The following is a 25,404-nucleotide window of genomic DNA, read 5'->3' as shown; positions in this document are numbered from 1 at the left end:
ACCTCCTTCGCCCCTGGGGGGGGGGGGGAATCGACAGCACAATCACACTGGCCCGAGACCGCACCCGTAGGCGCCGCTCTCGCGATGTGCTGTGGTGCCTGGGCCATGCAAAAGGTCAGTTTGTGCAGAAGGAGAGGCTGTAAGTGTTGCTGGGAGTTAAACAAGCGAATTAGATGGAAGAGGTGGTGTGAGGACGTGGGGGTCAGTGGGCGCATGCGGAGCAAACACCTCCACGGGCCCGGCAGGTCAGTCGCCAGCGCGGCCGCGGACGTTAGCAGTGCTCTCAAGAGACTGAGCACGCCCCTTTTAGCGGGCGGCCCAGTCACCAGTCGGGAACGTTCCAAGCGCGCCCGCAGCGGAGTTGGAGAAGAGAGTGTTGCGAGATAGGAAGAGTAACGAAGCGAAACGGGTGGTGCCTGCTTTCGCCGAGCAAATTTCGGAGGTGTCCGATCACTCCGGCTCCCATCGCGCCGATCCGCCAACATGACGACATGCTACGCATGGCCACCATCTCTCATCTCACAGTCTGCTGATAAAGCAGACCCGACTCATGAATTCCCCCCGCCTGGCTTCGGCATCGCGTCTCCATCGCTCTCTCCATCGCCCCTTCTCGAGCTCAATGTACCACTCCGCCCGCCGCCCCTTCAAGGGTTGGTGTTCACAGCTTGCGCAGCTCGCTCACACCAGAAACCGAGGCCGAGCGCCCCGCGTTCGACCGCGAGCGGACTTTTGACCTGACCAAGGCGCCTGATACCGAGTTCAAGGCGGGGCAGGGGCTCAACGACCTCGTGAGTGCGATATCGGAGGATCGAGGTCGGGCTCGGAGGCTCAGACAGCGGCACACCGGCAAGGAAGGCACAACACTGACGCCAGCCCAACGCGCCCAAGTTCGCAGCTGATGCTGGGGAGTGGCGCAACATCGTCCCCGAGACGCTCGGGCTCGCGGAGCGGTACAAACTGCTCGTTACAGCCATCACGCCGCGCCCGATCGCCTTTGTGTCGTCCGTAAACGCCGAGGGGGAAGCGAATGTGAGCCTTCCTCCGCCCGGGGGCTGGCGGGCTCTGACTTTGACTCTGACACCAGCTCGCGCCCTTCAGCTACTTCAACATGGTGTCGCACAACCCGCCGACGGTCATGGTGTCTATCCAGAACAACCCCGCAGGTCGGGATGGGAAGAAGGGTGCGCGCCCCACATGTACCAGTGGCGCTGATCACAGACACCACGTTCAACATCCTCCAGACTAAGGAGTTTGCTGTTAGCATCATCTCAGAGCCGTTTGTCGAGGCCGCCAACTACACGGCGATTGACACGCCGCCTGGGACGGACGAGTGGGCGCTGGCAGGGCTCACGAAGCGCAAGTCTGAGTGAGTGCCGCTGGCTGATGAACGAGGGGCACACTGCTCAGTCCCTCTGTCCTCGAGCACGCCACGGTCTTGGAGCTGCTATTCGCTACTGTTTGCGCAGAGCACGTCCAGATCCAGTGTGCGCCTGTGGCGTCCATGACTGTTAGAGTTCAGCGGGGTCCACCAAGTCACATAATCATGCGGTGTTCCACACCCTTAACCTCGCTGCCCCGCTGACATTAGCACGATCAAGCCCCCATTTGTCGCCGAGTCGGCGTTCTCAATGGAGTGCGAGTTGTCCCATTCACACGATATCGTGAGCGATGACAAGTCGATCATCTACACCATGGTGCTCGGACGCGTCAAGAGGATCCACGCGGTGAGTTCAGCGGCACCGAGCTCGACCCCAGCCCATCTAGGACGTGCTCCGCGCTGGGCATCCGTCACCTTCACTGCTTGTCACCGTTGGCGGTGCTTGCCGGCGGCTGTGGGGCAAGGCCGTGGCTGGGTGACAGTGTCGGTGTCATGCCGATAACGGCCAACGAGTGACCGCATCTGACAGATCAGCGAGAGTTTATCTTTGATCCAAACGACAAGTACCGCGTCATGCCAGAAGCACTGATGCCCGTCGCGCGTCTTGGTGGATTGAGGTGAGTTTATCAAACGCGAGCATGCAGTTCCCCGGCGCATCCGGCCCGGCCGGGTGTAGCGTTCCCAGGTCAGGCTTTTCGAATTCCCCCTTCCAAACGCTACATGCCATCATTCGGGTACTTTGTCGCGTAAACAAGATACCGAGCCATGTACAAGCGCTGACTGATAGCTTCGCGCGCGTCGTCCAGTGAGTATCTTTGCGGCGCATGTTGCGCCGCGGGTCATGCGCAGCACGGCTGTAGCGGCCCTACTCCGCCATATGGAGCGGGCGCCTGGCCCCACGTGCTATGTAGGTACTGCTCAGCGCTGACAACCAGGGGGTACGATCTGGCGCGCCCTCGCTGGGACGACGTCAAGGACACTGATGAGGTCAAGACGGCGCTCGGTAAGCTGTAGAGCGCTGAGACATGTCGATCGATGGTCTGTTCCTGTCCTGTCCTGGTCTCGGCCACTAGCGAGCTGAGAAGTCGGATAGTGTCAGCCAATACCGCACCTCCTCTGCCCCACAATGATGATGATATCCGAGATGATCAACCGTTTGATTGGACAAGCAATGCTTGTCGTCGCCCTCCCGCCGGTGCTGTTTGATTATGCATCCAGACCTCCAGCCAGCTCCGGGGGTAGTGGGCCCCATCACATTGCCCCTCGGGGTCGCCAAGACCGCCCCACACCCTTGCCCACACCACACGCGAGTTTCTTGTCTGATCAACAACAAGACATGGCGAGGATCAGCAATTGTTCCAGCAGATACCAAAGCAGTCTGTGCACGCCGTCGGATACACCGCGTCGGAGAGCGAAGGGCGTTCGATTGTGCAAGTGGAGGTGGAGCGCGATCTGTGCAAGGCGCGCCCAATCGGGCGTGCAGCATCTCACTGCCGAGCAGCGCCAACACCGTGCACAGGCGCGGCGTGATGCAAGGCGGCCGGCGGTGTGTGGGTGACATGTGTGTTGGTGGTGCTCCGCCATGACGAGCCACACGACCCCTGGTGCTATCCGATCGCTTGTCGCGTTCCAGCTTTCCAGGTTGTTCGATGCAGGCCGGTAGACATGGCCGGAGCACACCGAAGCGTTGGGCGAGCGAGGCGTCGCTGGGTCATGCACGCACGGCATGAGCGTGGCCTGCATGGCCTGGCCCATGGGGTGGGTCGGTGCAAGTGCGGGGCCTAGGGCGCTTGAGTGCGCTCAAAAGCCGCTCTACAAGGGCGCCGAGGCATGAGAGGCAGCGCGTGAGAGCATGCGAGCGCGAGATCGCGAACGAGAGAGCGCAGGAGAGCACAAGAAGAGCAGATGGGGTAAGGTGGGTATAGAGCGGTGTGGGGCACAGGAGTCCAGGAATGGTTGATCCGGGTGTCGAAGGGCGGGTGGCGGCAACGCCGGTGCGGATAGCCGAAGCCTCCCTCGCTCTCATGCTCATGCTCCCGGTGCGAGCCATGCCTCCCCCGCGACAGTTGTGCAGACGGCGTGCAGGTGGGACCCAAGCCCACACGACTGACTGCCCGGAGCCAGCTGCGACCTGCCCAGACGCCATCTTATCCCATTCATCACTCTTGCTTACGCTTACGCTTACGCTGACTCCAAACCCTCCAGTACATCCCTAGGCCTAGCTTGTTCCCCGACCCGCGATCCCTGCAGCCACACGACTGTCCTCCTCTCGGGCTCGCTCGCCTCTGCTCCCCTCTCCGTCCTGCCGTCGCGCCTCCTAGTGCCCGACTCTCCGTACGCTTTGGGCGCCGCGTGCCAATCCATGCCCCCGTACTTCCGACGCTCCCATATATCTTGACACCTCTCTCGGAGCGATGGCCCCACCTGCTCTTCGTCTGCGTCCTCTTCTGTCTCGTCCTTCTCCTCTTCGTGTAAGGTTCGCCTCTCCTCTTATCCGTGGTCCGTCCCCTGCCTACGCCTACGCCTACGCCCACGTCTACCCTCACCGTTACTCCTCCTCCTCTTCCTCATCGTCGTCGTCGTCGCCGCCCCCGCCGTCGCCTCCACCCGTCTCATCCACAATCCAAGAGTCCCGCTCTGCCCAGAACCTGTACGGCATCGACAAGCCGCTTCAGCGTGTCCATCACAACCCCTTCCTGCCTACCCCCCACGAACCGCACTTCATGTACTTCCCCGAGCAGCGCCACCTCCAGGACGACGTCCACAAGGAGTCGCTCCAAAACCCCGAGGAGTTCTGGATGCACCAGGCTGAGCAGCTGCACTGGCACAAGAAGCCCGAGCGCGCCATCAAGATGGGCAAGCGCAAGCTGAAGAGCGGCAAGAGCCACACCAGCTGGGAGTGGTTCCCTGGAGGCGAGATCAGCACCTGCTTCAACGCTGTTGACCGTCACGTCAACGCTGGCCGCGGCACCTGGCCCGCCATCCACTACGACTCGCCCGTCACCAAGACCAAGCGCACCATCACCTACGCCAACCTCCTCGAGGACGTCGAGGTGACCGCTGGCTTCCTGCGTGAGGAGGGTGTCAAGAAGGGTGACGTTGTTCTCGTTTACAGTGAGTTTATCCATGACGGCTTTCTCCCCTTGTGCATTACGGCGTGTGATCTGGACGGGCGGGTGGATGTCACCATCACCACGAGAGACGAAAGAGGAGAGGGCGGAGAGTGCAAACATAGGGCGGGATGCCAGGCACCTCAGCCACCCGATACCCCAATCAATCCAATAAACATCGGGCCCCGCACTCCTCCGATCTCTCATCTCAACTCCGAACCCCGCATCTCCCGCCTTTTCCCCGATCATGCACCTGTTATCAGCAATGCTGACATTCTCCAGTGCCCCAGATCCCTGCCGCCATCACCGCCATCCTCGCCGCCAACCGTCTCGGTGCCGCGCACTGCGTGGTCTTCGGCGGCTTCTCCGGCTCGGCTCTCGGCCAGCGCATCGACGCCGTCCAGCCCGACGTCATCCTCACCGCTTCGTGCGGTATCGACGGCACCAAGGCGCCCATCCCCTACGGCCCCCTCGTCCACGAGGGCATCAAGGCGGCCAAGTACAAGCCCAAGCGTGTCATCGTCTACCAGCGTGAGCAGGTCCCATGGGTCATCGACGAGGTCCGCGGCGAGCGCAGCTGGCAGAACCTCTGGCTCAGCGCCAAGGCCCGTGGCGTCCGCGCCGAGGCCGTCCCCGTCGCCTCCACCGACCCCTGCTACATCTCGCACACCTCGGGCACAACCGGCACGCCCAAGGGTGTCGTGCGTGACTCGGGTGGCCACGCCGTCGGCCTCCACCTCTCGGTCGCCATGGTGTTCGGTGTCCCCGGTCCCGGCGGCTGCATCTTCGCCGCATCCGACATCGGATGGGTCCTCGGCCACGCCTTCATCATGATGGCGCCCCTCCTCGCCGGTGCCGCCACTGTCCTGTACGAGGGCAAGCCCATCGGCACACCCGATGCCTCGGCCTTCTGGCGCATCATCGAGGAGTACGACGTCACTATGCTGTACTGTGCCCCCACCGCGCTCCGCGCCATCAAGCGCGATGATCCCGACGCCCGCTACATGTCAAAGTACGGCGAGAAGGGCGGCCTGCGTTCCCTCAAGGGTCTCTTCCTCGCCGGCGAGCGCTCCGAGCCGTCGCTCATCGTGGAGTACCAGGAGTTCCTCAACCAGTGGGCTGCCCCCGGCGCCCAGGTCATCGACAACTGGTGGTCGACCGAGGTCGGCTCGCCCATCACCTCGCGTACGCTCATGCCCCACGCCGGCTTTGACCGTACTACCAAGATCGACAACCACCCGCCTGCCCTCCTCAAGCCCGGATCTGCTGGCAAGGCCATGCCCGGCTACAACATCCAGATTGTCGACGACGACGGCAAGCCCGTCCCCGCCGGCGAGATGGGCAACATCGTTCTCGGCCTGCCTCTCCCTCCCACTGCCTTCCGCACTCTGTGGCAGGACGACGAGCGCTTCTACAAGGGGTACCTGGAGCGCTTCGGCGGCGAGCTCATGGACACGGGTGACGCCGGCTACATCGACAAGGACGGTTACGTGCACGTCATGGCGCGCAACGACGACGTGCTCAACGTCTCCGCACACCGCCTCTCGTCCGCCGCGATCGAGCAGGCGCTCGCATCGCACCCTCTCGTCGCCGAGGGCTGTGTCGTTGCCATCCCGGATGCGCTCAAGGGCGAGCTCCCCTTCGCCTTCGTCACCCTCGCCGTGCCCGACCACCCGACCTCGGCCATCCCCGACGCCAATCTCCAGAAGGAGTTGCAGAGCCTCGTGCGCTCGGGCGTCGGCGCCATCGCCTCCCTCGGCGGCGTCATCCAGGGCTCGGGGATGATCCCCAAGACGCGCTCCGGCAAGACGCTGCGCCGCGTGCTGCGCGAGCTCCTTGCCAACGCGGCCGAGGGCGACTTTGACGCGCCCGTCACTGTCCCCTCTACCGTGGAGGACATCAACGCCGTTGAAGTCGCGCGCGAGAAGATCCGCGAGTACTTCAAGGTCAAGGGCGCCGCACACAAGGCCGTGCACACGCGCACGCCGCGCGCGCGCCTGTAACTGGCGGAAAGAGAATAGACGCATGAAGAGGGCCGCGGCACACTAGGTGCCGCCACATAGAGGGCGCGGGGTGCATGCCGGCGCCGGCCGGCTAGCGGCGGGCGACCGGCCCCGTAGGGTCGTGTAAACGAATAAAAGCTATTACTATAGCTAGCTAGCTTGTTCAGAAGTTGTCACATCATGGATTGATTTGGACGCATTGCACTGGAGTGTCATTTGGGTGTGATGGAGATCTGGGAGTGTCGGGGCGTCAGAATAAGCTTATCGGGATCGTCACCGAGATCAGCGCTTGCCACCGAAACTTGGCGAGCAGATTACAAGCTGGCAAGCGCTCTGCGTTGCCCGCGTCCTCGTTATGACTGCCCGTCGCCTGCAAACACCTTGCCCGACTCAACCACCTGATGCTGATGATGCTGACCAAGATCGCGAGACTAGTCGCTCACCTCATAGCCGCGGCATCTAGATGTACATGACCGGCCTAAATGTCTCACTCTAATCCTGGGTCTTGGCAGTGTTGGCGTCATGTTCGAGGACCATCGTACTCCCGCCGACCCGCCGCCGAGCACGCTCGTCCAAGGCGGGATCTCCGCCGTGACGACAGCAGTCTGGTCCGAGGAACCGTGGAGGGGGGAGCCTTCACACGGGTCGTAATTATTCTAAATATCAGCATCCATATTCTAAATAGCGGGGTGAGAATGACCAACGCCACAAGATATCCTAAATACCTCTCTCGCTTATTCTAAATTGTCGTCCGAGTTCCGATGCGATGCAATACAGCACCTGGCCCGAGTCGACCACCTGCGCCTCGCTCATGTCAGTCCCAGACCCAGCCTCGGCATCTCGTGCGGGCCGGTGGAGCAGCCAAGCTTGCTCGAGCGGAGATGCAGCCGAAGAAGAAGCGCGGATTGCGCCGCACCGTGTCATCTTGGCGTGCCTTGGTCATCTGACGCACTTGCCCGCACGTGAGCTTGGCCGCCACGGCTGCGCGCTGCGCTGCAGCAGCTGCATTTATGGCGCCGCGTCACGGCTGACACACCGGGTCAGCTGCGTGAGAGCATGTTTGGACATTGGGTGCCGGAGATCTCGACTCGTATCTGGCTCGCGCCACTGGGACGTGGTGACGTGCAACGGTATAAGATGAGTGGGATGTCTCACAGCTCGTTTACGTCGTGAAGCCCATCAGCGACGACATAAGACAGACCGTCCCGCACGCCCACCATCAGTCCTCACCATCTCACAGCCCACAGCGCAACCGACTTGATCGCGCAGCCCGCTACCTCGCCTTGATCCCATGTTCCCCCGCTCCCGGCCGCGATGGTGTACATCTTCGGCCTTGCAGTAGTGTTCCTCTGCGTGGTTGTCTTCTGGGTGGGTGAGTATATCCCTCTCCCTGGTGTCCCCGCTCCGCATCCTGCACGTCTCGTCCCTCGCACGCCTTCTCACCACTAACCCACTCTAACCCCAGTACGCGCCCTCATTAACAAAGTCCGGAACTGGCACCGCCGGCGGCAGCCCAGCCTCCCGCCGCCCGTCACGCAGCCGACGCTCAGCGAGACAGCGGAACACGTCTTTGCGCGCTTCATGTCGAGCACGATGGCCGAGGACGTGTTCGACCCCGTGCCGCCGCCGCCCGCGCGCCGCCGCAGCAGCGTCTACTCGGGCGTGGTCCGCGCGCACCCCGAGTGCGACAGCGACCCCGACCTCCCGCACTACTGTACGAGTCCGTATCCGCAGGCTGACAACAGCGTCGAGCCCCACGGCGAGCCGCCCGGAACTCATCATCATCGAGGACGAAGACTTGCCGCCGCCGCTGACGCCGCGCACCGGCACGCCTGTGGCAGACGCGCCGGGATACACGACGCGGCCCGCGACGCCGTTGCGCATCACGTCCGACGCCCCGCCAGAACAGGTCATGACCTTCGTCGGGCGCGTCATCCCCTTCGCGCCGTATGCGGCCCCAGCTACCCCACCCGCCCCAGCGGCTGTACAGCACGTCGCGTTTGCGCGTGGCATCGCGCAGCGCGAGGATATGCCCGCGCGCCCGCCTGCCGCGCGCCGGAAACACAACCAGCGCCGCGCAAGGCCCGTGACGGAGTTTGCATTTATCGCGGCAATCTAGAGCTATAATCCAGTTGTTGTGATGAACTGATAATGTTTTCGGTCGGCTTGTAGCCCTGAGAACCGAACCGGCGGACGGAAGGATAAGTCTGTGATAATGCGCCAAGCATCGTGGTGGTGCCAGCGTGATCAAAAGCGGGTGTCCACTTGTCGAGTAGATGTAGCAACATTGTCGCAACGGGGAGATCACGGCCTCAGCTCCATGCATGTGTCACGGTTGGCTCTCGCCGACGACGCACCCGACGCGTCGCCTGCGACGTCCCGACTGCCGCAGCCACGCCCGCCATATCTTCTAATATACATGTCTAGTCCACTACGCCTTGCCCTTGCGCGCGAGCTCAGCCTCCTCCTCAGCCTGCAGCTGCGCATCGATCTTGGCGCCCCGGCTCGGCTCGTTGCCGTGCATGCGCGCAGGCGCCGTCGGGTCCTCCTTGAGCGCGGCGACTTCGGGCGTGTCCTTGTCGCGCTCGGCCTGCTCGGCCTCAGCCGCCGCGATGCGGTTCGCGATCGAGCGCTGGTCGTCTGCCGTCAGCGCCGGCGCCGGATAAGCACGACGCACTCTTGTCCGAGACGTCGTGCGCGTTCTCCTGTCCTTCGTTGAAGCGTTCAGAGTCGACCATTGTAGGGGCTGGGGTGGTAGGGAGGTAAGGAAGCTGGAGGTAAGAGTGGAAGCGGGAGTGATAGATTTCCGTGCTCAAGTTGACGACTTTATGGTGCAAGAGCAGAGTTGAAGAACGCTACGTCATGCTGTCTGGCGGTATCCAACGTCATATGTGGAGCGCCGTGATCTTTGCTGTCGGGCCGGCGATACGTTGAGCGCGCTAGTTATTAGTCGCGGCAGAGCATGTCAGCGTCAGAAATGCCTGAACCCGCGTGCAAGCATCGTTGGATCATCACTGGGGAGCGGAAAGTGTCGAGCGGTGTCGAGTCAAGAAAATGATGTAGCAACGTCAGCCACACCTGATCGGCGTCCCGATTAGCTTTGCTGATTGGCGTTTCTATTTCTAATCTACGTCACCGAAATGCGCTCTCAACCATCACACGCCAAACAAGATGCATTCGTCCATACATACCTGCAGCATATAGCCACAGGTTGAGCCAGTGGAGTGGCTCTACACTGTCCAAAATACCTTGGACTCCCTTTTGCACTTCTCCTCCTTAAACCGCCAGCTCAGCCGCCTTGATGTCCTTCAGGTGGGACTGGTACGGCGCGAGCGCAGGCTCGACCCACTCGGCAATGAACTTGTCAACCTGCTCGGGCGCGCGGCCGATAAACGTTGAGGGCTCGAGGAGCGCGTCAAGCTCGCCCAGAATGGGCTTGAAGTAGGGGTCGCGCTTGACGCGGTCGATGAGGTCGTTCTCGCCGCCCTCGTGCTTGACGACGGCACCGGCCTCGTGAGAGAGCACACGGATCTTCTCATGGCACTCCTGGCGGTCACCGCCGGCCTTGACGATGGCCATGATGATGTTCTCCGTGGCCATGAAGGGAAGCTCCTGCGATATCCTGCGGGCAATGACCTTGGGGTAGACGACGAGACCCTCGGTAATGTTCTGCAGGGTCGAGAGGAGGATGTCGGCCGTAAGGAAGGCCTCGGGGAGAGTGACGCGGCGGTTGGCCGAGTCGTCGAGCGTGCGCTCGAACCACTGGACCGACGAGGTCATCCACGCGTTCTGGCACAGGAGGCCGAGGTGGCGCGCAAGCGAGCACGCACGCTCGCAGCGCATGGGGTTGCGCTTGTACGCCATGGCCGACGAGCCGATCTGGTCCTTCTCAAACGGCTCCTCCATCTCCTTGAGGTTGGCGAGGAGGCGGATGTCGGTCGCCATCTTGTGGACGGTGGCGCCGAACGACGAGAGGGGCGCGAGAACGTCAAAGTCGATCTTGCGCGAGTAGGTCTGACCCGTCACGGGGTAAGCGTAGGGGAAGCCGAAGAGCTCCGTGACACGCTTGTCAAGAGCCTCGACCTTGTCGTGGTCGCCGTTGAAGAGGGCAAGGAACGAACCCTGGGTGCCGGTGGTGCCCTTGACGCCGCGGAAGCCGAGGTCGTTGCGTGCGCGCTCAAGGTTGCGCAGGTCCCAGAGGAGCTCCTGGAGCCAGAGAGTAGCGCGCTTGCCGACAGTGGTCAGCTGGGCGGGCTGGAAGTGGGTGAAGCCGAGCGTGGGGAGGTCGCGGTACTGCTTGGCGAACGCGGCAAGGCGGTGGATGACAATGGCGAGCTTGGGGATGAGAATGTCGAGGCCCTCACGGAGAAAGATGAGGTCGGCGTTGTCGGTGACGTAGCACGAGGTCGCGCCGAGGCTTGTTGTCAGCGACGAAGAGCATGAGGGCGGCTCACTGGATGATACCGGCGGCCTCCGGGGCGACAGTGCCGAAGGTGTGGACGTGGGCCATGACGTCGTCTGTGCGTGAGCTCGAGCCTTGTTGTACCGCGGACACCGGGGCCGCACTCACGACGGCGCTTCTTCTCCTCCTCGGCGGCGACCTTCATCTGGGCCTCGTCCAGGTCGAGGTTGGCCTTCATCTGCTCGATGGCCTTGTCCGAGATGGGGAGGCCGAGCTCCTGCGCGTCAGCTTTGGTGTGTGTGAACTCTGCTCACCTTCTCAGCGATGGCGAGGTTGAGCCAGAGCTTGCGCCACGTGCCGAAGCGCGTCTGGGGTCAGCGGGATGTCGGTGCTGTGGAACGGACGGCGTTGGAGAAGAGCTTGGACATCTCCTTGGACGCATAGCGCCTGCGGGGTCAGCAAGTGCGGTGTGGCTGCGAGCGTACGAGGAGAGGGGAGTCTGGTACGAGTCCATGATGTGTGAGAGAGACAGAGAGAAAGAAAGAAAGAGAGTGGATGCGAGTTCGAGGACGGCTGAACTCGGACTTGTATTGAACAACTCTGGCGCGGCGTACCTGGCTGGCATGGACAATGGCCATACCCCGGTCAGGTCCAACAACATTTTCGGAGAAATCCGTGAAAACCTCACAAAAATATTATAAAGGGGGCTCAGAGTGCTTTCCGCTCTCCTGTTGGCACTTGTAGTCTTGCAATGCAAGTCATGTCACCAAGCATTCTATCATGCCTTCAGCTGCTCTGCATGGAGTTGGAACCAAGGGGCGGCGGGGTGTGGACGAGAGGAAAACACAGTTTGGCAGCAAGGGCCGTTGGAGGTTCAAGCGACGGAAACATGTATCCGGATGGGATGGATTCCCACTCGAGCTGATTCTGTCAAGAGCATGTCTCACATGGTCTGGAGCCAACGGAAAGTGATCCGGATGCCAGATCCGCAGGAACCTATGCGCGTTATCTTAATGATCTAGCCGGTTGTTGAGCGCTAGTTCCTCTAGCTCTAAATTCACTTCACTTCCCAACCTCTGCTCCTCACAGCCCCCCTCCCACCACTGAATCGATCACATATTATCGTACACGCCTACTCGAGCTGGCTATACACCTCGTCGTCTGTTGGGCCGACAAAGGGCCTTACGAGACGGTGGAAGCTGGTCGACTTTGTGCGGATATCGCGCGGATTCAGCGCCGTGAGATACTTCATCGCCATCGACTCCCATGCGTGGTATCTTGACATGGTCAGCGCTGCGCTCCTCGTGCTCCTCTTCTAGCTCCCCCATCCCCCCCCCACCTCAAACTCACGAGTACTGCCCCGTGTTCCAGTCGTACCCGTCCTCCTGGTGGATAATGTCGACCTCGTTCCCGCTCCACAGCGGCCAGAACATGGCCGTCGTATTCAGCACCTGGATTTGGTCGGGGAAGAGCTGCGCCAGCTCCCACGGCTTGTCGACCGAGTGCCCGGCCCAGTTATCGCCGCTGAACGTGACATACGTCTTGAGCCAGTTGCGGATAAAGGGCGCATGTGGCTCAGCGATGATTACGCCGTTGCACAACCCTGTCGGTTCGAGCGGCGTCCGGCGGCTGTCGGGGCTCGCCTCCATGCCCATCGTCGAGGGCGCGTAGAGCAGGTCATCAAAGTCTCGGATCCTGCCGTGAGCGCATATCGAGGTCTGAAACTCACACATACATGTCGATGTCGAGGTAGATGCCGCCCATGCGCTCGAGGACCCACAGGCGCACGAGGTCGGCCTTGTGCGCAAAGTGGCTGACTTCGCGCCCGTATATCGATTCGGGGACGTTGGTCTTGATGAGTGTGAGGTGGGGCTTGATGAGATCCCACCATGGCCCTGTAGGCTCGTGCTTGTAGTGGCTGTGGTTAGCCGGCATGCCAGGTAGGGTGGGCAAGGCTGTTGGCAAAGTGGAGCGACGACGTGTATTGACAGCTAGCTGTGCAAGCAAGCCGATGTGCACAGAGTGCAAATGCGGTGTCTCCAAGAGAGCTGGTAGAGCGCAGGAGAGGAGGTCACGCACAAGTAGATCTTTTCTGGCCGGAGGTTGACGAGCGCACTCCGCATCCCGAGGTACGCATAGTACGGCAACGCGGGGACCATCTCGCCCTCCTTGACCGGCTTGAGACCATAGACGTAGTGCACGGCGTTGGGCACGCGCATGCCGAAGCGCTTCGGCTTGAGCGGTGGTGGCAGAGGGCCGAGGATATCTGCGCCCTTGTATGTCAAGAACTCGGTGGGCGGTAGGACATAAGGCGATGTGTGATACAATGCGGTGCGGAACTGTGAGGCCCAGATGATGATGATGGCCACGGCCACGATGGCGACCAGTACACCACGACGCCCATTGAGCCCTCCCTGCGGTCAGCGAGAAAGTGATCATCTTGCAAGAGACCGGCGCGCGTTAGCCGGGCCGAGGAGCCGAGCCGATGGCGCCGGGATCGAGGGGGGGCGGGGAGGGGAGGGGGGGAAATGGTGTGGAGACCGAGACTCACGGCGAGGTATCGGAGTCTGGATGACATGGGTGGAGCAGACCGGCGTAACCCGGTGAGAGCGAGGAGATGCAGAGATGGAAAAAGATGAAGAGATGAAGAGCAACGAGAGGAGGGATCATGGTGGGGAGGATTCAGGAACAAAGTCACGCAGGGATCGCCGTCGTTTACGACTATTGAGTAATCAACCAAGATCGGCGGCAGCGACAGAGCGAGCGTCGAGCGTCACCTCGCGCTTGTCTCTTGTCTCACAATCTCACAATACGACTACATATTGCTCTCTCTCATCTCCCATCACAACCTCGTTGGCATCGTCCAGCCCAGCCTGATCTCGCGCGTCAGTCGGTTGTGGCCCAGAGGCGGCACGCGACCCTGTTCTGGAAAAACGCCGCCGTGCATTGGCCCTCGCCGCTTGCCGCTCGGCGCATCCATGCTCATGCTACTGTACAGGTCCTACTCCTCATTCACCCACCGCTCCGCATACTCTCCAATGTAGGGCAACCAGTATCGGCTCAGTCCCTCCTGCGCGTCCTTGTACGCGCGGTACGCAGCGTACAGCGCGGCGCCGACGCCCGCAAGCACGATCAGCGTCTTGAGGAATGCTGGAAAGGGGAGTAGGAGGTTGGTGATGAGGATGAAGGTGAGGATGGGAGTTGTGAGGAGCGCAGACTGGTAGGCTGTGTGTTGTTAGCGTGTCTCGTCGTGCATGCGCATAGGGGCAACCCCCCCATGGCTTGAGACTCGGCAAGTTCGGTTGCAGAGGCGCCCGGTTGCTCCACTGTTCGCCGCCTCGACTCACCGTGAAACCGTACGTAGTCATTCTGCGTCTCGAGGATCAAAAGGAGGAGGGCTGCCGTCAGCTGGCAATCTGGCGACCATAATCGCGCAAAGTCGAGCGCACCTGACACTGGCCCTCCAAGGTATGCCACTGCGGCCATCAAGTCGATGCGCCACCCGAAGCGGCTCTCCCATGCATTGACGCGATCCTCGCCACTGCTACCCCCTGCATACCCCCCGTTTCCGTATGCGTACGCCTGAGACTCGACGTCATTCGTGTATGCCTGGCTTTGGACAGTTGGGTCCGAAGTGGACCCGCCAGCCTGGTATGACGAGTAGGATGAGTCGCTGCGGTCGACAAGCCCGAGGCGGACGGGCGCGAGAATAATGATGGGAGAGAGCGAAAGACCAAGCCGGGTCACGACACATCGATATCGTATCAGGCGAGGGTGCGCGCGCATCAGAAGCGAGCGATAGACGAGAATGTGTCAGCCCTGCCTATCATTTGCTTTCGCGCCTTTCACTCACCGATTAAACCAAGGCTTCTTGCCCTTGTTTTTCCGCGCAAAGCCTGTGTCCTCGTCGGCGTGCTGGTCGGGCGGTGGCTGGTCTGTTGTCAGCTGAGCGGGGGAGAGAGGGTAGAGCGCCTGGAAGGGAGCTCACATGGTGAGAAGTTCATGGCTGAGGAAAGTGGGGATGAGGTTGGAGTTGAGGCGTGGACGCTGCTGTGCTGCAAGAGGCTGATGATAGATTGAAGCGATGCTGATGCCGATAGCAATGTCGGCGAGCGAGCGATGACAATAGCAAGAGCGAGAGAGAGAGAGAGAGAGCGAGTTGAAGAATGATCAAGGTTGAGGATGCACGACGCGTTGGAGGCGACTGCCGCTCGAGGAAGGAAGCGACGATCCCGCCGACGTCACACCGCCACCCAGCCCTGCCCACCACCGTACAATTATTTACCCCGCCTTTTCAACCTTTTTGTCCCCGCCACGTGGTCATCCAGAGCCAAACAACCCTCAACCGCCGTAGCAGCATCACATCCGCTCTATCACTCATGACAACAACAATGGCAGCAATCTCCTTCCCCAAGGTGTCTCTCAAGGAGAGCCTCGACCGCCCGCCCGGCGCTCCCGCCTTCGACCTCGGCTTCGCCGCCTTCGAGGCCAAGATGCTCGCCTTCACCGAGGCGATCGATGCCTACGTCTTGCGCGAGAAGGAGGCCATTTCGCAAAGCGCGGCGCAACATACCGCCACGGTGCGCGACCTCCACGCGAGCAAGGAGGAGATGGAGGCGCGCATCGTCGAGACGCGTGCACGAGAGCGGGAGATGCTGGACAGTGCGTAGGCGCGTGGACGTGTGCTGACGGCAGCGATCGAGGCTGAGCGGCACCACCTCGCTGACCTTACCGCCAGCGTGGGGCGGCTGCATGCGCAGCTGGCCAAGATCCGGGAGCAGGCGTCGGCACTGGATGGAGAATTGGCGGGTGTGCGGCGAGAGGTTGGCCTCGAGCGCGCCGTCAAGGAAAGGCAGGTCAAGATACTCGGCGATATGGCGGGCACGGACGAGGCGCAGCTCGCTGTTCTCGAGGGCGCGCTGGGGCTCAAGATTGCGGGTGTGGGCGGTGAGTCAGACAGAGGGGTGTGCCGTGGAACGCAAGCGCAAAGCTGACCTCAGACTGCCGACTCCTGTTCACATTCACGCTCATCGACGAGGCCAAGCCCGACCGGGAGTTCTGCTTCGTCCTTGACGTTCAGGAAGAGTACGCCATCCCACAATGCGATCCACCCATTGCCACAGGCGAGCTCATTGCCCAACTCAACGCGGACCGAAATCTGGGCGCGTTCGTGCGACGAGGTGAGTTGCGCCGCCTGACAAGAAGCTGCTGACCACAGTACGCGCCGCGTTCGTAGCGCACGCCGCGCGATAGTTCCTGCCGTAGACCTGGACGCCAATGTTGTACACTTGTATCGCCTATAATCAGTCTCGGTTGCACTGAAGGAAAGCAAGAGGAATAGATTGTTCATCGCGCCTGAACGGCGCTTTTTACTCTGGCGCATACTCGATGTCGCCGTCAAAGTTTACACGCCCGCGCGTCACCTTCTCGCCCTTGGCCTTGACGAGCTCCTCGACCGTCTTGTGCTGCCCGTCGCCAGTGACCTCCTGCGCGTTAGCGGTCGCTTCACGCGAGTCTCCCGAGTCTTCCACGTCCTTCCAGATGACCTTCAACCGGTCTGCATCCCTCCATCCCCCACCCTCCACTCCTCTTTCGCTACGCGACACTCACGTTGAACCACCCCAAGTGATCAGCAATCAAGTGCCGCGCCTTGCATTCCGGGCACTGGATGATGACCACGCCCTTCTCGTACGACTTGCGGCTGAACTCGTGCGAGCTGCGGTGCCCACACACATCCTGCTCCTTCTCCGGGCCTGCCTGGCACGTAAACGTGAGCGAGAGGCGCGGCTCCACCCGCCCAATAGGCTGCTTGCCGGTACTCCCGCCCTCTGCCTCGGCTTCGGGGGCGCCAAGCGCGTGCGAGTCGGTAGGAGTGGACGGCTCAGAAGGGGATGCGGAGGAGGAGGAGGATTGGGAAGCGGAAGGGGAAGGGGGGTTCGAGGACGAGGACGAGGACGACGACGAGTGCCACCGCGTCGAGGCGACGGTCGAGCGCGGCTGGGCGCGGACGACGCGCGGAACGGATGCGCGCACGACTGGCCGCGGGACCGGCGTGCGCTGCACCAGCGCCTGGCGCGCCGCGGCGAACGAGCGGGAAAGAAGGATACGGGCCGCGGTGGATGCGGATGCCATTGTTCAAGTGTTCGTGCGAGTCGCCCTGCGTTCTAGTGCTCGTAGTGAGCTTTTGAAGCGAAGTGAGGAGTTGATGAATGAAAGTGGAGTGTCTTCGGTGACCTACAATTTCGCCACCCAGGCCGTGCCTGGATACGGCCGTCGGGTCTTGCCGCCAGCGCTCTTTGTCTTCGTCTTTCGTCTTTCTTCATCTCCTCCCCATCTCCGCTTACGGCCAGCCCGCCATGCACGCCCCGCTCGGAGTCCCAGAACGTCAGATCGGTATGTCTTGACACACCCCCAGAGTTGACGCCAGCTTGCGCGGACCTCATCCAGGCGCTCGAGGAGTGCCATGCGCGCGGCACGATCGCCAAGTTCTTCGGCGCGTGCAACGACCAAAAGCTCGCGCTGAACATGTGCTTGCGAAAGGAGGTGGGTGTTGTTACGGGGCCGAGGCGAGTCGGCTACAGCTCGCATCGGGACATGAGGTCGTCACATCGAGCGTGCGCGCGACTTTGATGGTTGTGCCCCCCCCCCGCGCGGCCTGCTTCAGAGAAACAGGCAACTGACCCCAGCGCGTAGACCGCACCACACGGAACCGCGAAGCGAGCAAGGAGCGTAACCGGAAAAAGGAGGAGGCGTGGGCGCGCCTCGCGGAGGAGCGCGCGCAGGCGGAGAAGCAGGCGTAGATTGTACCAGCATTGCATGGCCCATGGCATGGCATCGGGTGGAGACGTCGGTGGAACGATGTTGGGCGGGAGACGTCGCAGACAGTGGCTCGGAGCAACAGGCCAAGGTCGACCCATGAGCAGACAAGCCAGGAGCGTCGCCGAGGCCGAGGCTGCATTGATCTGCTCCGCCCAAATGGCATTGCTATTACACTCACAGGTATTGGCCTATTGACCTGGGTATTTGGGATTACTTTACTTCCGCAATCCGCACAGGCCATCCTAATCACACCGCTGCACCCAGCATCCTAAACATGCATGGTTGAAGTGATCATGGCGATCAACCACCGCCGCACATTCAGTATGCACTGCAACCAACTCCGCGTCGTGCTTGTTGTGCAACGGAGATGGCCCTCGAGAAAGCCCAAGGTCGCGCGACCGCCACTTGCCACGTGGTGGACACAAACGTCATTCGCCCCATGCCAGAGGGTCAACAAACCTCAACTGCCATCGCCTCCCATCCTCGCCTCCTCCACTCCTCCACTCCTCCACTCCTCCATCCACACCATGCTCTCGATTCTACGCCACTCCATCCTCCCAGCACGCCGGGAAGTCTTCGCTGCGCGTGCGCTGTGGACTGCTGCGCCTCTCCTCAAAGAGGCCGGCAAGGTCGGGCGGCCGCGCAAGGTCAACACGGACGGGACGCCCGCGACACCTAAGCCGAGGGCGAAGAAGGCCGAGAAGCCCAAGAAGCCCAAGCTTGCCGGTGAGCACGACGCACGACGCACGGCGCGCGCCGCTGGCTGACCGCAGACGCAGATGTGCCCCCCAAGCGGCCCGTGTCGGCGTACGCGGCCTTCTTCAAAGAATGGTTCGAGGAGCACGCGCCGGCGCTGCGCGAGCGCGGCAAGCTCGACGTGACGGAGCTGTCGCGCGTCATCGGCGCGGCATGGACCAACCTCCAGACCTTGAACCCCGCCAAGGTCGAGGAGATGCAGGCGCGCGCCAAGGCTGAGCTCGCGGCGTACGACAAGGTGTACCGCGACTGGTTTTTTGCGCGCACGCCCGCCGAGCGCGCCAACATTGAGAAGATCTCGGGCCGCCGCCTCGTCTTCCCTGGCGGCCGCGCAAACTTCCGCCGCGACCTCCGCAACCGTCCCGGCAACCCCGGCCGGCCGAGCTCGAGCTTCTTCGAGTTCCTCCGCTCCCTCACCCCCGAGTTCAAGGACCATCCCGACGTCGTCGGCAAGCCGGGCATCCGGGGACACCAAGCTATGGCCAAGCTTGCGAGCGAGCGCTGGCGTGCGATGGCGCCGGAGGAGAAGGCGGTGGGTTGGGAGGGGGATAGGATGCTGACGCCAGAAATGGCAGGAGATCACCAACGACCGCAAGGCCAAGTTTGACGAGTGGTTCAAGACCCAGGCTGAGGCCGGTCCGCAGAAGTAGGCGTGATGAGATGGAGACTGCTTTGAGTGGGTGGCGGGGGGGTGGGAGGTGATGGGAGGTGGGTGGGAGATGGTGGGTGGCGGGTGGCGGGTGGCGGGTGCGTGGTGGGAACTGAATCGGAGTCGCGAAATGCAGGGCGTTCCCCGCCGCATCCGCGACTCTGACTCGTGCATCGCAGCAGCCTCTGACCGTATATCGCATAATGGATCCTGGGTGGCGCTCGGAGTTGTTGCGCTGTGGTCACAGCGAAGGCGCGACATGACATGCAGCACACGACAGACCCGACTAACATGACCAACAGGCTGACCTCTTCTCGACTGCAAGGCGCACCCCCAGCGCAGACCCGGCCTCTTTGAGGGTCATCTGTGGCCGACGTAGGTGGCTCCCAGTTTGCTCCGGTCTGCCTCCTCCGCGTGAGGTCTGCAACTAAGATTGTCAGATGCGAACATGAGCAGGATCTTGTTTGCACTGACCCAGAGCGTAGAGGGGTGATTATGGGTTGTCCACTCGCAGTCTGGGAAGAGCATGCTGCCGTTCATCGACATGCCGAGAACTTGCAAAGTTAGCGGCCACCCTCATCCATGAGGTATACACTAATGACGAAGGGTCCCGCCGCATGCCATGTACTGCGCACGGCCCTCACTAAATTCCCGTCCCAGAATCTTGCACATCTGATTGCCTCACACCCGCTCCACCTCCCTATCCACACCAGTACATGCAAATGTTCGTGTACGTACACGTACCCCCTGCTACCTACTTTGTAATGCGTCGCAAAGTTGTCCCCGGCCTTGTCGCCGCTATCAACACGCCTCCTCCAACTACCGGCCCTTAGTCATGCGCCCGCCTGTCCGGCTCGCCGCGTTGCTGTCAGACTCGTCCGTCGGTTCCCACGCCGGGTTGTACGTCGGCGGCATCTCCCCCGCGGGTGTGGTGCCGTGGAAGGGGCCCGCGTCCGTCGCGACCCAGTGCCCGGGCTGCTGCGTGGGGCCGAGGAACCCCAGCCCCGCGAGCCCGACGGTGCCGCGCCCAGAGCCGTCGCTGGGGTCAGCTGCCAAAGGGGGTTGCTCACGTCAACGAAAGCGGGTAGCCGTCCGACGACTCGGACGGGGACTGGTGCCGCGCTCTGATGGGCGAAATCGGTTGTCCGTGGTATATCATGGGCTGGTTTTCGGAAAACGTGGCGGCACTCGGAGAGCTGGGAACTGGGGGCGCTGAGTCAGATCTGTCGCCCTCCTCACTCACCGATGTAGGGCGTTGTTGTGTACGTCTCCGGCTCGAGATACGCAGTCGATTCGAACAGGCTGGGCGTCAGCGGCCGCAAGGGCGAGACTCACTCGTCGGTGCGTTTCTTACGCAGGAACAGGAACCAAGCGGCGAGTGCGAGAGCGGCGATCACTGCCACGCCTCCCTGTGCGTCAGAGGGATCTGCAGGCCACGTACCACCACGCCGCCGACGATAGCTCCGATGGGGACGCTACTCGAGCTCTTCTTCTGTTGTGGGTCCTCGCCGATGATGTTGGGGGCCTTAGCCTTCACGCTACGGTTAGCAAATTTCTTCAGGCAAGTTCCTACTTTGTTGGCACCTTCCAAAGCGTGAGCGACGTGATGTCAAACCACACGTTGTAGTCGTCCGGTTGGCCGTTCTGGCCTTGAATGTTCGTCAGAGTCAAGCTGTACTCAGTGTCCGGGTCGAGGCCGGTGGCGAAGAGAATCGTGTCTAGCACCTGCCACGACGTCGAGGCCCAAAAGTCCTGTGTGCCCTGGCGTCCGGTCGGGGCGGGTTCGATGTCGACGCGGAACATGCCATGGTTGGTGTTAACTGTGCCGTTGACACCAAGGAAGCTGTTGCCGACGCCGAGGTTGATCTTGACGCTCTCCTGGGCGACGCGGCTGCCCACGCGCTTGTTATCGTCGCTCGACTGGCCGGCCCAGCTGCCACTTGGAGACTCGAGCGCTCCGCCACCTGGAGGACCGAGGAACTGGCCGAATTTAGGGTTCAGGCCGAGCGAGTTGTCGCCGTTGACTATGTAGGGTTTGTAGATGCTGGGGTTTGCGATTGCCTGAGTGAGATCGCTCGCACTGCCGTCAGAGCGCCCGACACGGACCCCTCACCTGCCTCCAACATCGGTCTGCACGACGAGGTGAGTGAACGAGACAATGCCGTCTGTTGGGCGCATTGTGACGGTGTAAGTTCCTCGGGAGAGGTCCGCATACTTGCCCAGCGAGACGGGGCGACCGACGCCACTAGACGTCCCGGACGTCGCAATGTCCTGCAGCGAGTCGGGCCCGCCGCTGAGGCTCATTCTCACAGCCCCGGTGCCGACACCGCCCTCGCCGTCGCTCACACTCCCCGTGTCGAGGTATCCCCAGAACCCGAAAAACTCGGCGCCAGTACCGTAGAAAGTGATGCTGACGGAGGGACCACCGTCGGCGACACCGCGCACCCAATGGTACCCATCTCCGACGCCGATCTTGCCACCACGCTTGTCTTCGCGCTGAGCCCACGTTATCCCGGTGAAGCTGGCGTTCCACGAGGGCCCCTGCCCGGTGGTGTTGGTGGAGTCGGGCTTGTACTCGAGCTGGGGGGTGAAGGAGTCAAGGTAGAAGGGGGTGGAGACGGCCATGGCTGCGTGGGCCAGGGCGAGGGCACCGACGAGCCAGGCGAGAGGTATCATGGTTTGGGTGTGGCGTTTGGAGATTATAGGAGGATGCAGGAGGGGGAGGAGTCGACGACGAGTAGAGAGTAAAGAGTAGAGAGCAGAGATGGATAGAGATGAGAGCGTAGGATATAGGATGAGGAGCGGGAGTGGTCGGGCGAGTGAGCGATGAGCGAGTGAGAGAGAGAGAGAGAGAAGAGCAGTGCACACACACGGTGGAGAGAGCAGCGAGGCGAGGGAGCAAGAGGCCTGGAGACCTGGAGAGGGAGAGAGGAGGGGCGGTGAAAGGCGCAGAAGAAGCCTGTGTGGTGGCGATGTCGACTACCCAGATGGCGTCCACCACCGTCAACGCCCAGACCTCCTCTCTCTCTCCTCGCTCTCTTCGTTCTCCTGCCTCTCCTGCAGCTCTTCAGCTTTGCGCTCTCTGGGTCACGCAGGCCGCACATACTCTATCACACGCCCAAAAGTCTGGATCTCTGATCTCTTTGCGCTTTGAGATCTCTCCTCTCCTCCTCGTCCTCCTCCTCCCACTCATCTTAGTACGCCTCTACGCCATCATGGCTGCATTCCTTCTGTCCGGCTCTCTTCCGCACCTCTCCTACCCCTCTCCGCTCCTCCGCTCTCCTCCTCCTGGCCTTCTGATCGATTAACGCGACTCGCGACCTCGCATCCATACCCAATGCACCCGAACGATGTCCGACTCGCGACTCCTCCTCTACCCACATACTCATGCACCCACGCACCCACGGCCCCGTTGTGACCATTGGACTCGACCAAACTGGCACCGTGGATCGTGGAACCGCGCTTCCGAGTAACGAAACGAACAACTATCGCCCCTCCTCACAGTTGTTCCCTAGCTCCACTGCTCCCAATTTGGCACCGCCGAGCCCAGCTGAGGCCTGATCGAGTTCAAAGTGAAGTGCACAGTGCACCGTGCGTCCGGCCTGCTGCCTGCTGTCTGCTGCCCGCCCTTCGCATCTGCGGTCTTGAACCGAGTAGGCGAATCCGCGGCGCACAGACTCGCCAGATCGCCAGAGTGCATGTGCAGGCTCCTCGTCGTCGATTTATAAGCTCGGTGCGTCGTAGATTGCAGAGAGCTCGCCACAGTCTCCTTCCAAGGACCGGCTCTACGGATCATATCCACTTATTGCCTGTCACCAGACCATCACTCTCAGCTCGATTTACTCCCTATACACGCAAATGGCGACTATAACCACGTCACCTCGACGCCTCTCCCTTCCGGCCGCATCTTGAATCACGCCGCTGGTATACACTTGACTTGCACTTCTGCACATCAGGCGCGCTTGGTGTCGGCTCCAATGGGTGTGGTCAGAGGCGGCACAGGTCCATAGGCGCCACCGACGGGCAATGCAGGATCGACCCCAGCGGGCATCTCCATGTAGTCGGGCGGGAGCGTTTCGGTGGGAGAGCCAGGAGGGACGGCTGAGCTCGGACGCTGGCTTCCAGCGACAGTCGCGCTGGGGAGAACATGACCTTCCATAACGGCCGGGTAGAGACCAATGGTCGGGCTGCCGCTGGTCTCAGCTTCTTTCTGCAAAGGGACTCACTAAGCAGACATTGGCAGACCGCTCGACGACTCGCCCCAAGACATCGTTCGCCCCTCCGTAGGAATCGATAACGGGGCCGCAGCATACGGATACTGCTGAACCACGGTGATGTTGGGCGGGCCAGGATAAGCTGGATAGGACGGATTGAGACCCTCGGATTCTTCCGCTGTGGTCAGCAGAGGACGCATTTAGTGGCACTAACAGATGAACGGCGTTGCGGCGTACATCTGGGATTGCTCAAGGTACGATGAGGGCTCGGCGTGACTAGGCATCAGTTGTCGATCTCTCGGCTTCTTACCTTGCAGCGCGCTTGTTTCGACGCCACAAGAGCCACGCAACAACTCCAACAAGACCGATAGCAGCAACGCCACCCTGTGCGTTAGCTTGAACGGCCGATATAACCTACCACCACCCCACCGACGATGGCCCCCACCGGCGGACTACTCTTGGCTGCCTTGGTCTCCCCCTCGCTTCCACGCTCCTCCCCGATAATGTTGTCGGCCGTGGCTTTCGCACTGTTGTTAGCCGGAAGCACGGCGAACACATACCTCGTGGGCACCTTCCACAGCGTGATGGCCGTGACATCGAACCACTGATAGTCAAGGCTCTCCGAGCCGTAGTTGTGCAAGTTGGTAACGGTCAAATTGTACTCGGTGTCGGGATCAAGGCCGATCGCGTACAGCTGAGACTGAAACACCTGCCACGGGCAATATCCCCAGAGTTCTACCACTGCCGGATAACGCGGGGGTGCAGGGCTGAGAGCGACGCGGAACGCTCCGTGGTTACGGTTGAGCGTGCCGTTGACGGTCACAAAGCCGTTGCCGACGCCGAGGTGCACGTCAATCCTGTCCTGCAGCACCTTGGTTCCCGCGCGCTGGCTGCCGTCGTTCTGCGTCCCGCTCCATCCCATCTGCCCGTCGGGCGGTCCAAGAAACTGACCAAAGCTGGGGTTGAGAGAAAGAGAAGAATCGCTTGGGTTGACAAGGTATGGCTTGAATACTTTCGGATTGGCACGGCCCATGGTCACCTGGTCGTCGCTGGTGTAAGTAGGCGGTTGCACAGGTGGGAATACTCACGTGCCACCAAACTTCATGTTGACCATGAGGTGGGTGAAGGAAACGATTCCCGTCAAAGGGCGAAGAGTGACGGTATAGAGGCCGAGTGTAAGGTCGGCGTACACCCCTAGAGACACCGGGACACCGGGGGTGCCGGTGAGGTAGCCTGTGTTCCCAATGTCGGGTCGAGTGTCTGGCCCATCGCGCAGGCTCAATCCAACGCTGGCAGTGAAGTTCTCCGTTGCTGGACCGCCGTCACCGAGGTAGCCGTAGTAGCCGAAAAACTCAACCCCGGTACCGTAGAATGTGTAGCTGACCGACACGGGGGTTGTCCCACCACCCCGAGCCCAGTGGTAGCCCTGGCCGGATGAGATGCGCTTGAAGCGCCCCTCTTCTTCGCGAGTAAGCCACGAGTTGCCGGTGAAGCTGGCGTTCCATGACGGCGTGCGAGTAGTGTTGCTGTTGTCGGGCTCGTACCTGAGCTGTGAGGCGTACGAGTCAAGAACGAGGGGGTCGGATGCCGCCACCGCGGTGCGAGCCAGGGCGAGGGAGCCGAAAATGAGTGATGGGGAGAAAAGCATTATAGAATGCTGGCAGGAGAACGAAGTGGGGAAGAGCTTAGCTCTTGTGGGAATAGGAGGGAGCGGGGAGAACGGGAGAAGAGGATAAAGAATGATGTACGAAGAGGAGAAAACAACGAATATGGACGCCAAAGTCTGAGAAGACTTGGTGAGAAGGTGAAGGTCTCCGTTGTCTCGATGAGCACATGTCAGCTGGTATCCTCCATGGCCCGAGGGCAAGTCAGCTTGTGCAGCTTACGCACCAGTAGCGCATGGCCCACTGTGTCAATCCGCCAATCCACAAAGCTCCACAAAGCTGTGAGTGAGGATCGTGTCGATAGCTCGGGAGAGATCAAAGAAGGGCCAAACTGTGTAAAATGGATGTGCTCATGACCAGATCGTCCACTTACTGCTGAGGACTTGGTCAGTGTCATAAGACCCACTGT

The 25,404-nt window shown here is 61.4% G+C and overlaps 13 protein-coding genes across 13 annotated transcripts; 6 read left to right on the top strand and 7 right to left on the bottom strand.

Annotated features, from left to right (window-relative positions):
* Positions 1 to 550: 550 nt before the first annotated feature.
* On the top strand, positions 551 to 2,392 carry COLE_07736 (uncharacterized protein; the record flags this gene model as incomplete). The annotated part of the gene is made up of 9 exons (XM_018420757.2): positions 551 to 650; positions 688 to 788; positions 874 to 1,029; positions 1,085 to 1,181; positions 1,219 to 1,366; positions 1,589 to 1,724; positions 1,913 to 1,995; positions 2,166 to 2,183; positions 2,314 to 2,392. The coding sequence occupies 9 exons, from the start codon at positions 551 to 553 to the stop codon at positions 2,390 to 2,392; spliced, it is 918 nt and encodes a 305-aa protein (XP_018280505.1).
* Positions 2,393 to 2,447: 55 nt separating this feature from the next.
* Positions 2,448 to 2,939, bottom strand: COLE_07735 (uncharacterized protein; the record flags this gene model as incomplete). Its single annotated transcript, XM_018427125.2, has 1 exon — positions 2,448 to 2,939. The coding sequence occupies one exon, from the start codon at positions 2,937 to 2,939 to the stop codon at positions 2,448 to 2,450; it is 492 nt and encodes a 163-aa protein (XP_018280506.1).
* Positions 2,940 to 4,101: 1,162 nt separating this feature from the next.
* Positions 4,102 to 6,491, top strand: COLE_07734 (uncharacterized protein; the record flags this gene model as incomplete). Its single annotated transcript, XM_018420282.1, has 2 exons — positions 4,102 to 4,492; positions 4,771 to 6,491. The coding sequence occupies 2 exons, from the start codon at positions 4,102 to 4,104 to the stop codon at positions 6,489 to 6,491; spliced, it is 2,112 nt and encodes a 703-aa protein (XP_018280507.1).
* Positions 6,492 to 7,805: 1,314 nt separating this feature from the next.
* On the top strand, positions 7,806 to 8,618 carry COLE_07733 (uncharacterized protein; the record flags this gene model as incomplete). The annotated part of the gene is made up of 2 exons (XM_018422596.2): positions 7,806 to 7,863; positions 7,957 to 8,618. The coding sequence occupies 2 exons, from the start codon at positions 7,806 to 7,808 to the stop codon at positions 8,616 to 8,618; spliced, it is 720 nt and encodes a 239-aa protein (XP_018280508.1).
* A 304-nt stretch (positions 8,619 to 8,922) lies between these two features.
* Positions 8,923 to 9,229, bottom strand: COLE_07732 (uncharacterized protein; the record flags this gene model as incomplete). The annotated part of the gene is made up of 2 exons (XM_018422597.2): positions 8,923 to 9,131; positions 9,169 to 9,229. 2 exons carry the CDS (start codon positions 9,227 to 9,229, stop codon positions 8,923 to 8,925), a joined length of 270 nt encoding a protein of 89 aa, XP_018280509.1.
* A 538-nt stretch (positions 9,230 to 9,767) lies between these two features.
* COLE_07731 (uncharacterized protein) lies at positions 9,768 to 11,407 on the bottom strand (the record flags this gene model as incomplete). Its single annotated transcript, XM_018421253.2, has 6 exons — positions 9,768 to 10,908; positions 10,946 to 11,009; positions 11,062 to 11,170; positions 11,208 to 11,261; positions 11,298 to 11,340; positions 11,379 to 11,407. 6 exons carry the CDS (start codon positions 11,405 to 11,407, stop codon positions 9,768 to 9,770), a joined length of 1,440 nt encoding a protein of 479 aa, XP_018280510.1.
* A 618-nt stretch (positions 11,408 to 12,025) lies between these two features.
* Positions 12,026 to 13,471, bottom strand: COLE_07730 (uncharacterized protein; the record flags this gene model as incomplete). Its single annotated transcript, XM_018422598.2, has 5 exons — positions 12,026 to 12,170; positions 12,244 to 12,588; positions 12,623 to 12,811; positions 12,973 to 13,307; positions 13,445 to 13,471. The coding sequence occupies 5 exons, from the start codon at positions 13,469 to 13,471 to the stop codon at positions 12,026 to 12,028; spliced, it is 1,041 nt and encodes a 346-aa protein (XP_018280511.1).
* A 1,813-nt stretch (positions 13,472 to 15,284) lies between these two features.
* On the top strand, positions 15,285 to 16,146 carry COLE_07729 (uncharacterized protein; the record flags this gene model as incomplete). Its single annotated transcript, XM_018422599.2, has 4 exons — positions 15,285 to 15,555; positions 15,589 to 15,840; positions 15,894 to 16,073; positions 16,112 to 16,146. 4 exons carry the CDS (start codon positions 15,285 to 15,287, stop codon positions 16,144 to 16,146), a joined length of 738 nt encoding a protein of 245 aa, XP_018280513.1.
* A 116-nt stretch (positions 16,147 to 16,262) lies between these two features.
* Positions 16,263 to 17,025, bottom strand: COLE_07728 (uncharacterized protein; the record flags this gene model as incomplete). The annotated part of the gene is made up of 2 exons (XM_018420002.3): positions 16,263 to 16,379; positions 16,504 to 17,025. 2 exons carry the CDS (start codon positions 17,023 to 17,025, stop codon positions 16,263 to 16,265), a joined length of 639 nt encoding a protein of 212 aa, XP_018280514.2.
* A 224-nt stretch (positions 17,026 to 17,249) lies between these two features.
* COLE_07727 (uncharacterized protein) lies at positions 17,250 to 17,693 on the top strand (the record flags this gene model as incomplete). Its single annotated transcript, XM_018422600.2, has 3 exons — positions 17,250 to 17,286; positions 17,321 to 17,436; positions 17,580 to 17,693. 3 exons carry the CDS (start codon positions 17,250 to 17,252, stop codon positions 17,691 to 17,693), a joined length of 267 nt encoding a protein of 88 aa, XP_018280515.1.
* A 546-nt stretch (positions 17,694 to 18,239) lies between these two features.
* Positions 18,240 to 19,118, top strand: COLE_07726 (uncharacterized protein; the record flags this gene model as incomplete). Its single annotated transcript, XM_018426515.2, has 3 exons — positions 18,240 to 18,438; positions 18,486 to 19,000; positions 19,035 to 19,118. 3 exons carry the CDS (start codon positions 18,240 to 18,242, stop codon positions 19,116 to 19,118), a joined length of 798 nt encoding a protein of 265 aa, XP_018280516.1.
* Positions 19,119 to 19,936: 818 nt separating this feature from the next.
* COLE_07725 (uncharacterized protein) lies at positions 19,937 to 21,793 on the bottom strand (the record flags this gene model as incomplete). The annotated part of the gene is made up of 7 exons (XM_018424771.1): positions 19,937 to 20,156; positions 20,188 to 20,320; positions 20,361 to 20,419; positions 20,453 to 20,526; positions 20,559 to 20,655; positions 20,691 to 21,197; positions 21,231 to 21,793. The coding sequence occupies 7 exons, from the start codon at positions 21,791 to 21,793 to the stop codon at positions 19,937 to 19,939; spliced, it is 1,653 nt and encodes a 550-aa protein (XP_018280517.1).
* Positions 21,794 to 23,069: 1,276 nt separating this feature from the next.
* On the bottom strand, positions 23,070 to 24,979 carry COLE_07724 (uncharacterized protein; the record flags this gene model as incomplete). Its single annotated transcript, XM_018425960.2, has 8 exons — positions 23,070 to 23,310; positions 23,344 to 23,509; positions 23,546 to 23,607; positions 23,642 to 23,715; positions 23,750 to 23,858; positions 23,892 to 24,380; positions 24,420 to 24,824; positions 24,876 to 24,979. 8 exons carry the CDS (start codon positions 24,977 to 24,979, stop codon positions 23,070 to 23,072), a joined length of 1,650 nt encoding a protein of 549 aa, XP_018280518.1.
* Positions 24,980 to 25,404: the final 425 nt, after the last annotated feature.

The sequence above is a fragment of the Cutaneotrichosporon oleaginosum genome, assembly GCF_008065305.1.
Source record: "Cutaneotrichosporon oleaginosum strain ATCC 20508 chromosome Unknown ATCC20508_contig08, whole genome shotgun sequence".
Classification (NCBI taxonomy): Eukaryota; Fungi; Basidiomycota; class Tremellomycetes; order Trichosporonales; family Trichosporonaceae; genus Cutaneotrichosporon; species Cutaneotrichosporon oleaginosum.
This window is presented reverse-complemented; position numbering and strand designations above follow the sequence as displayed.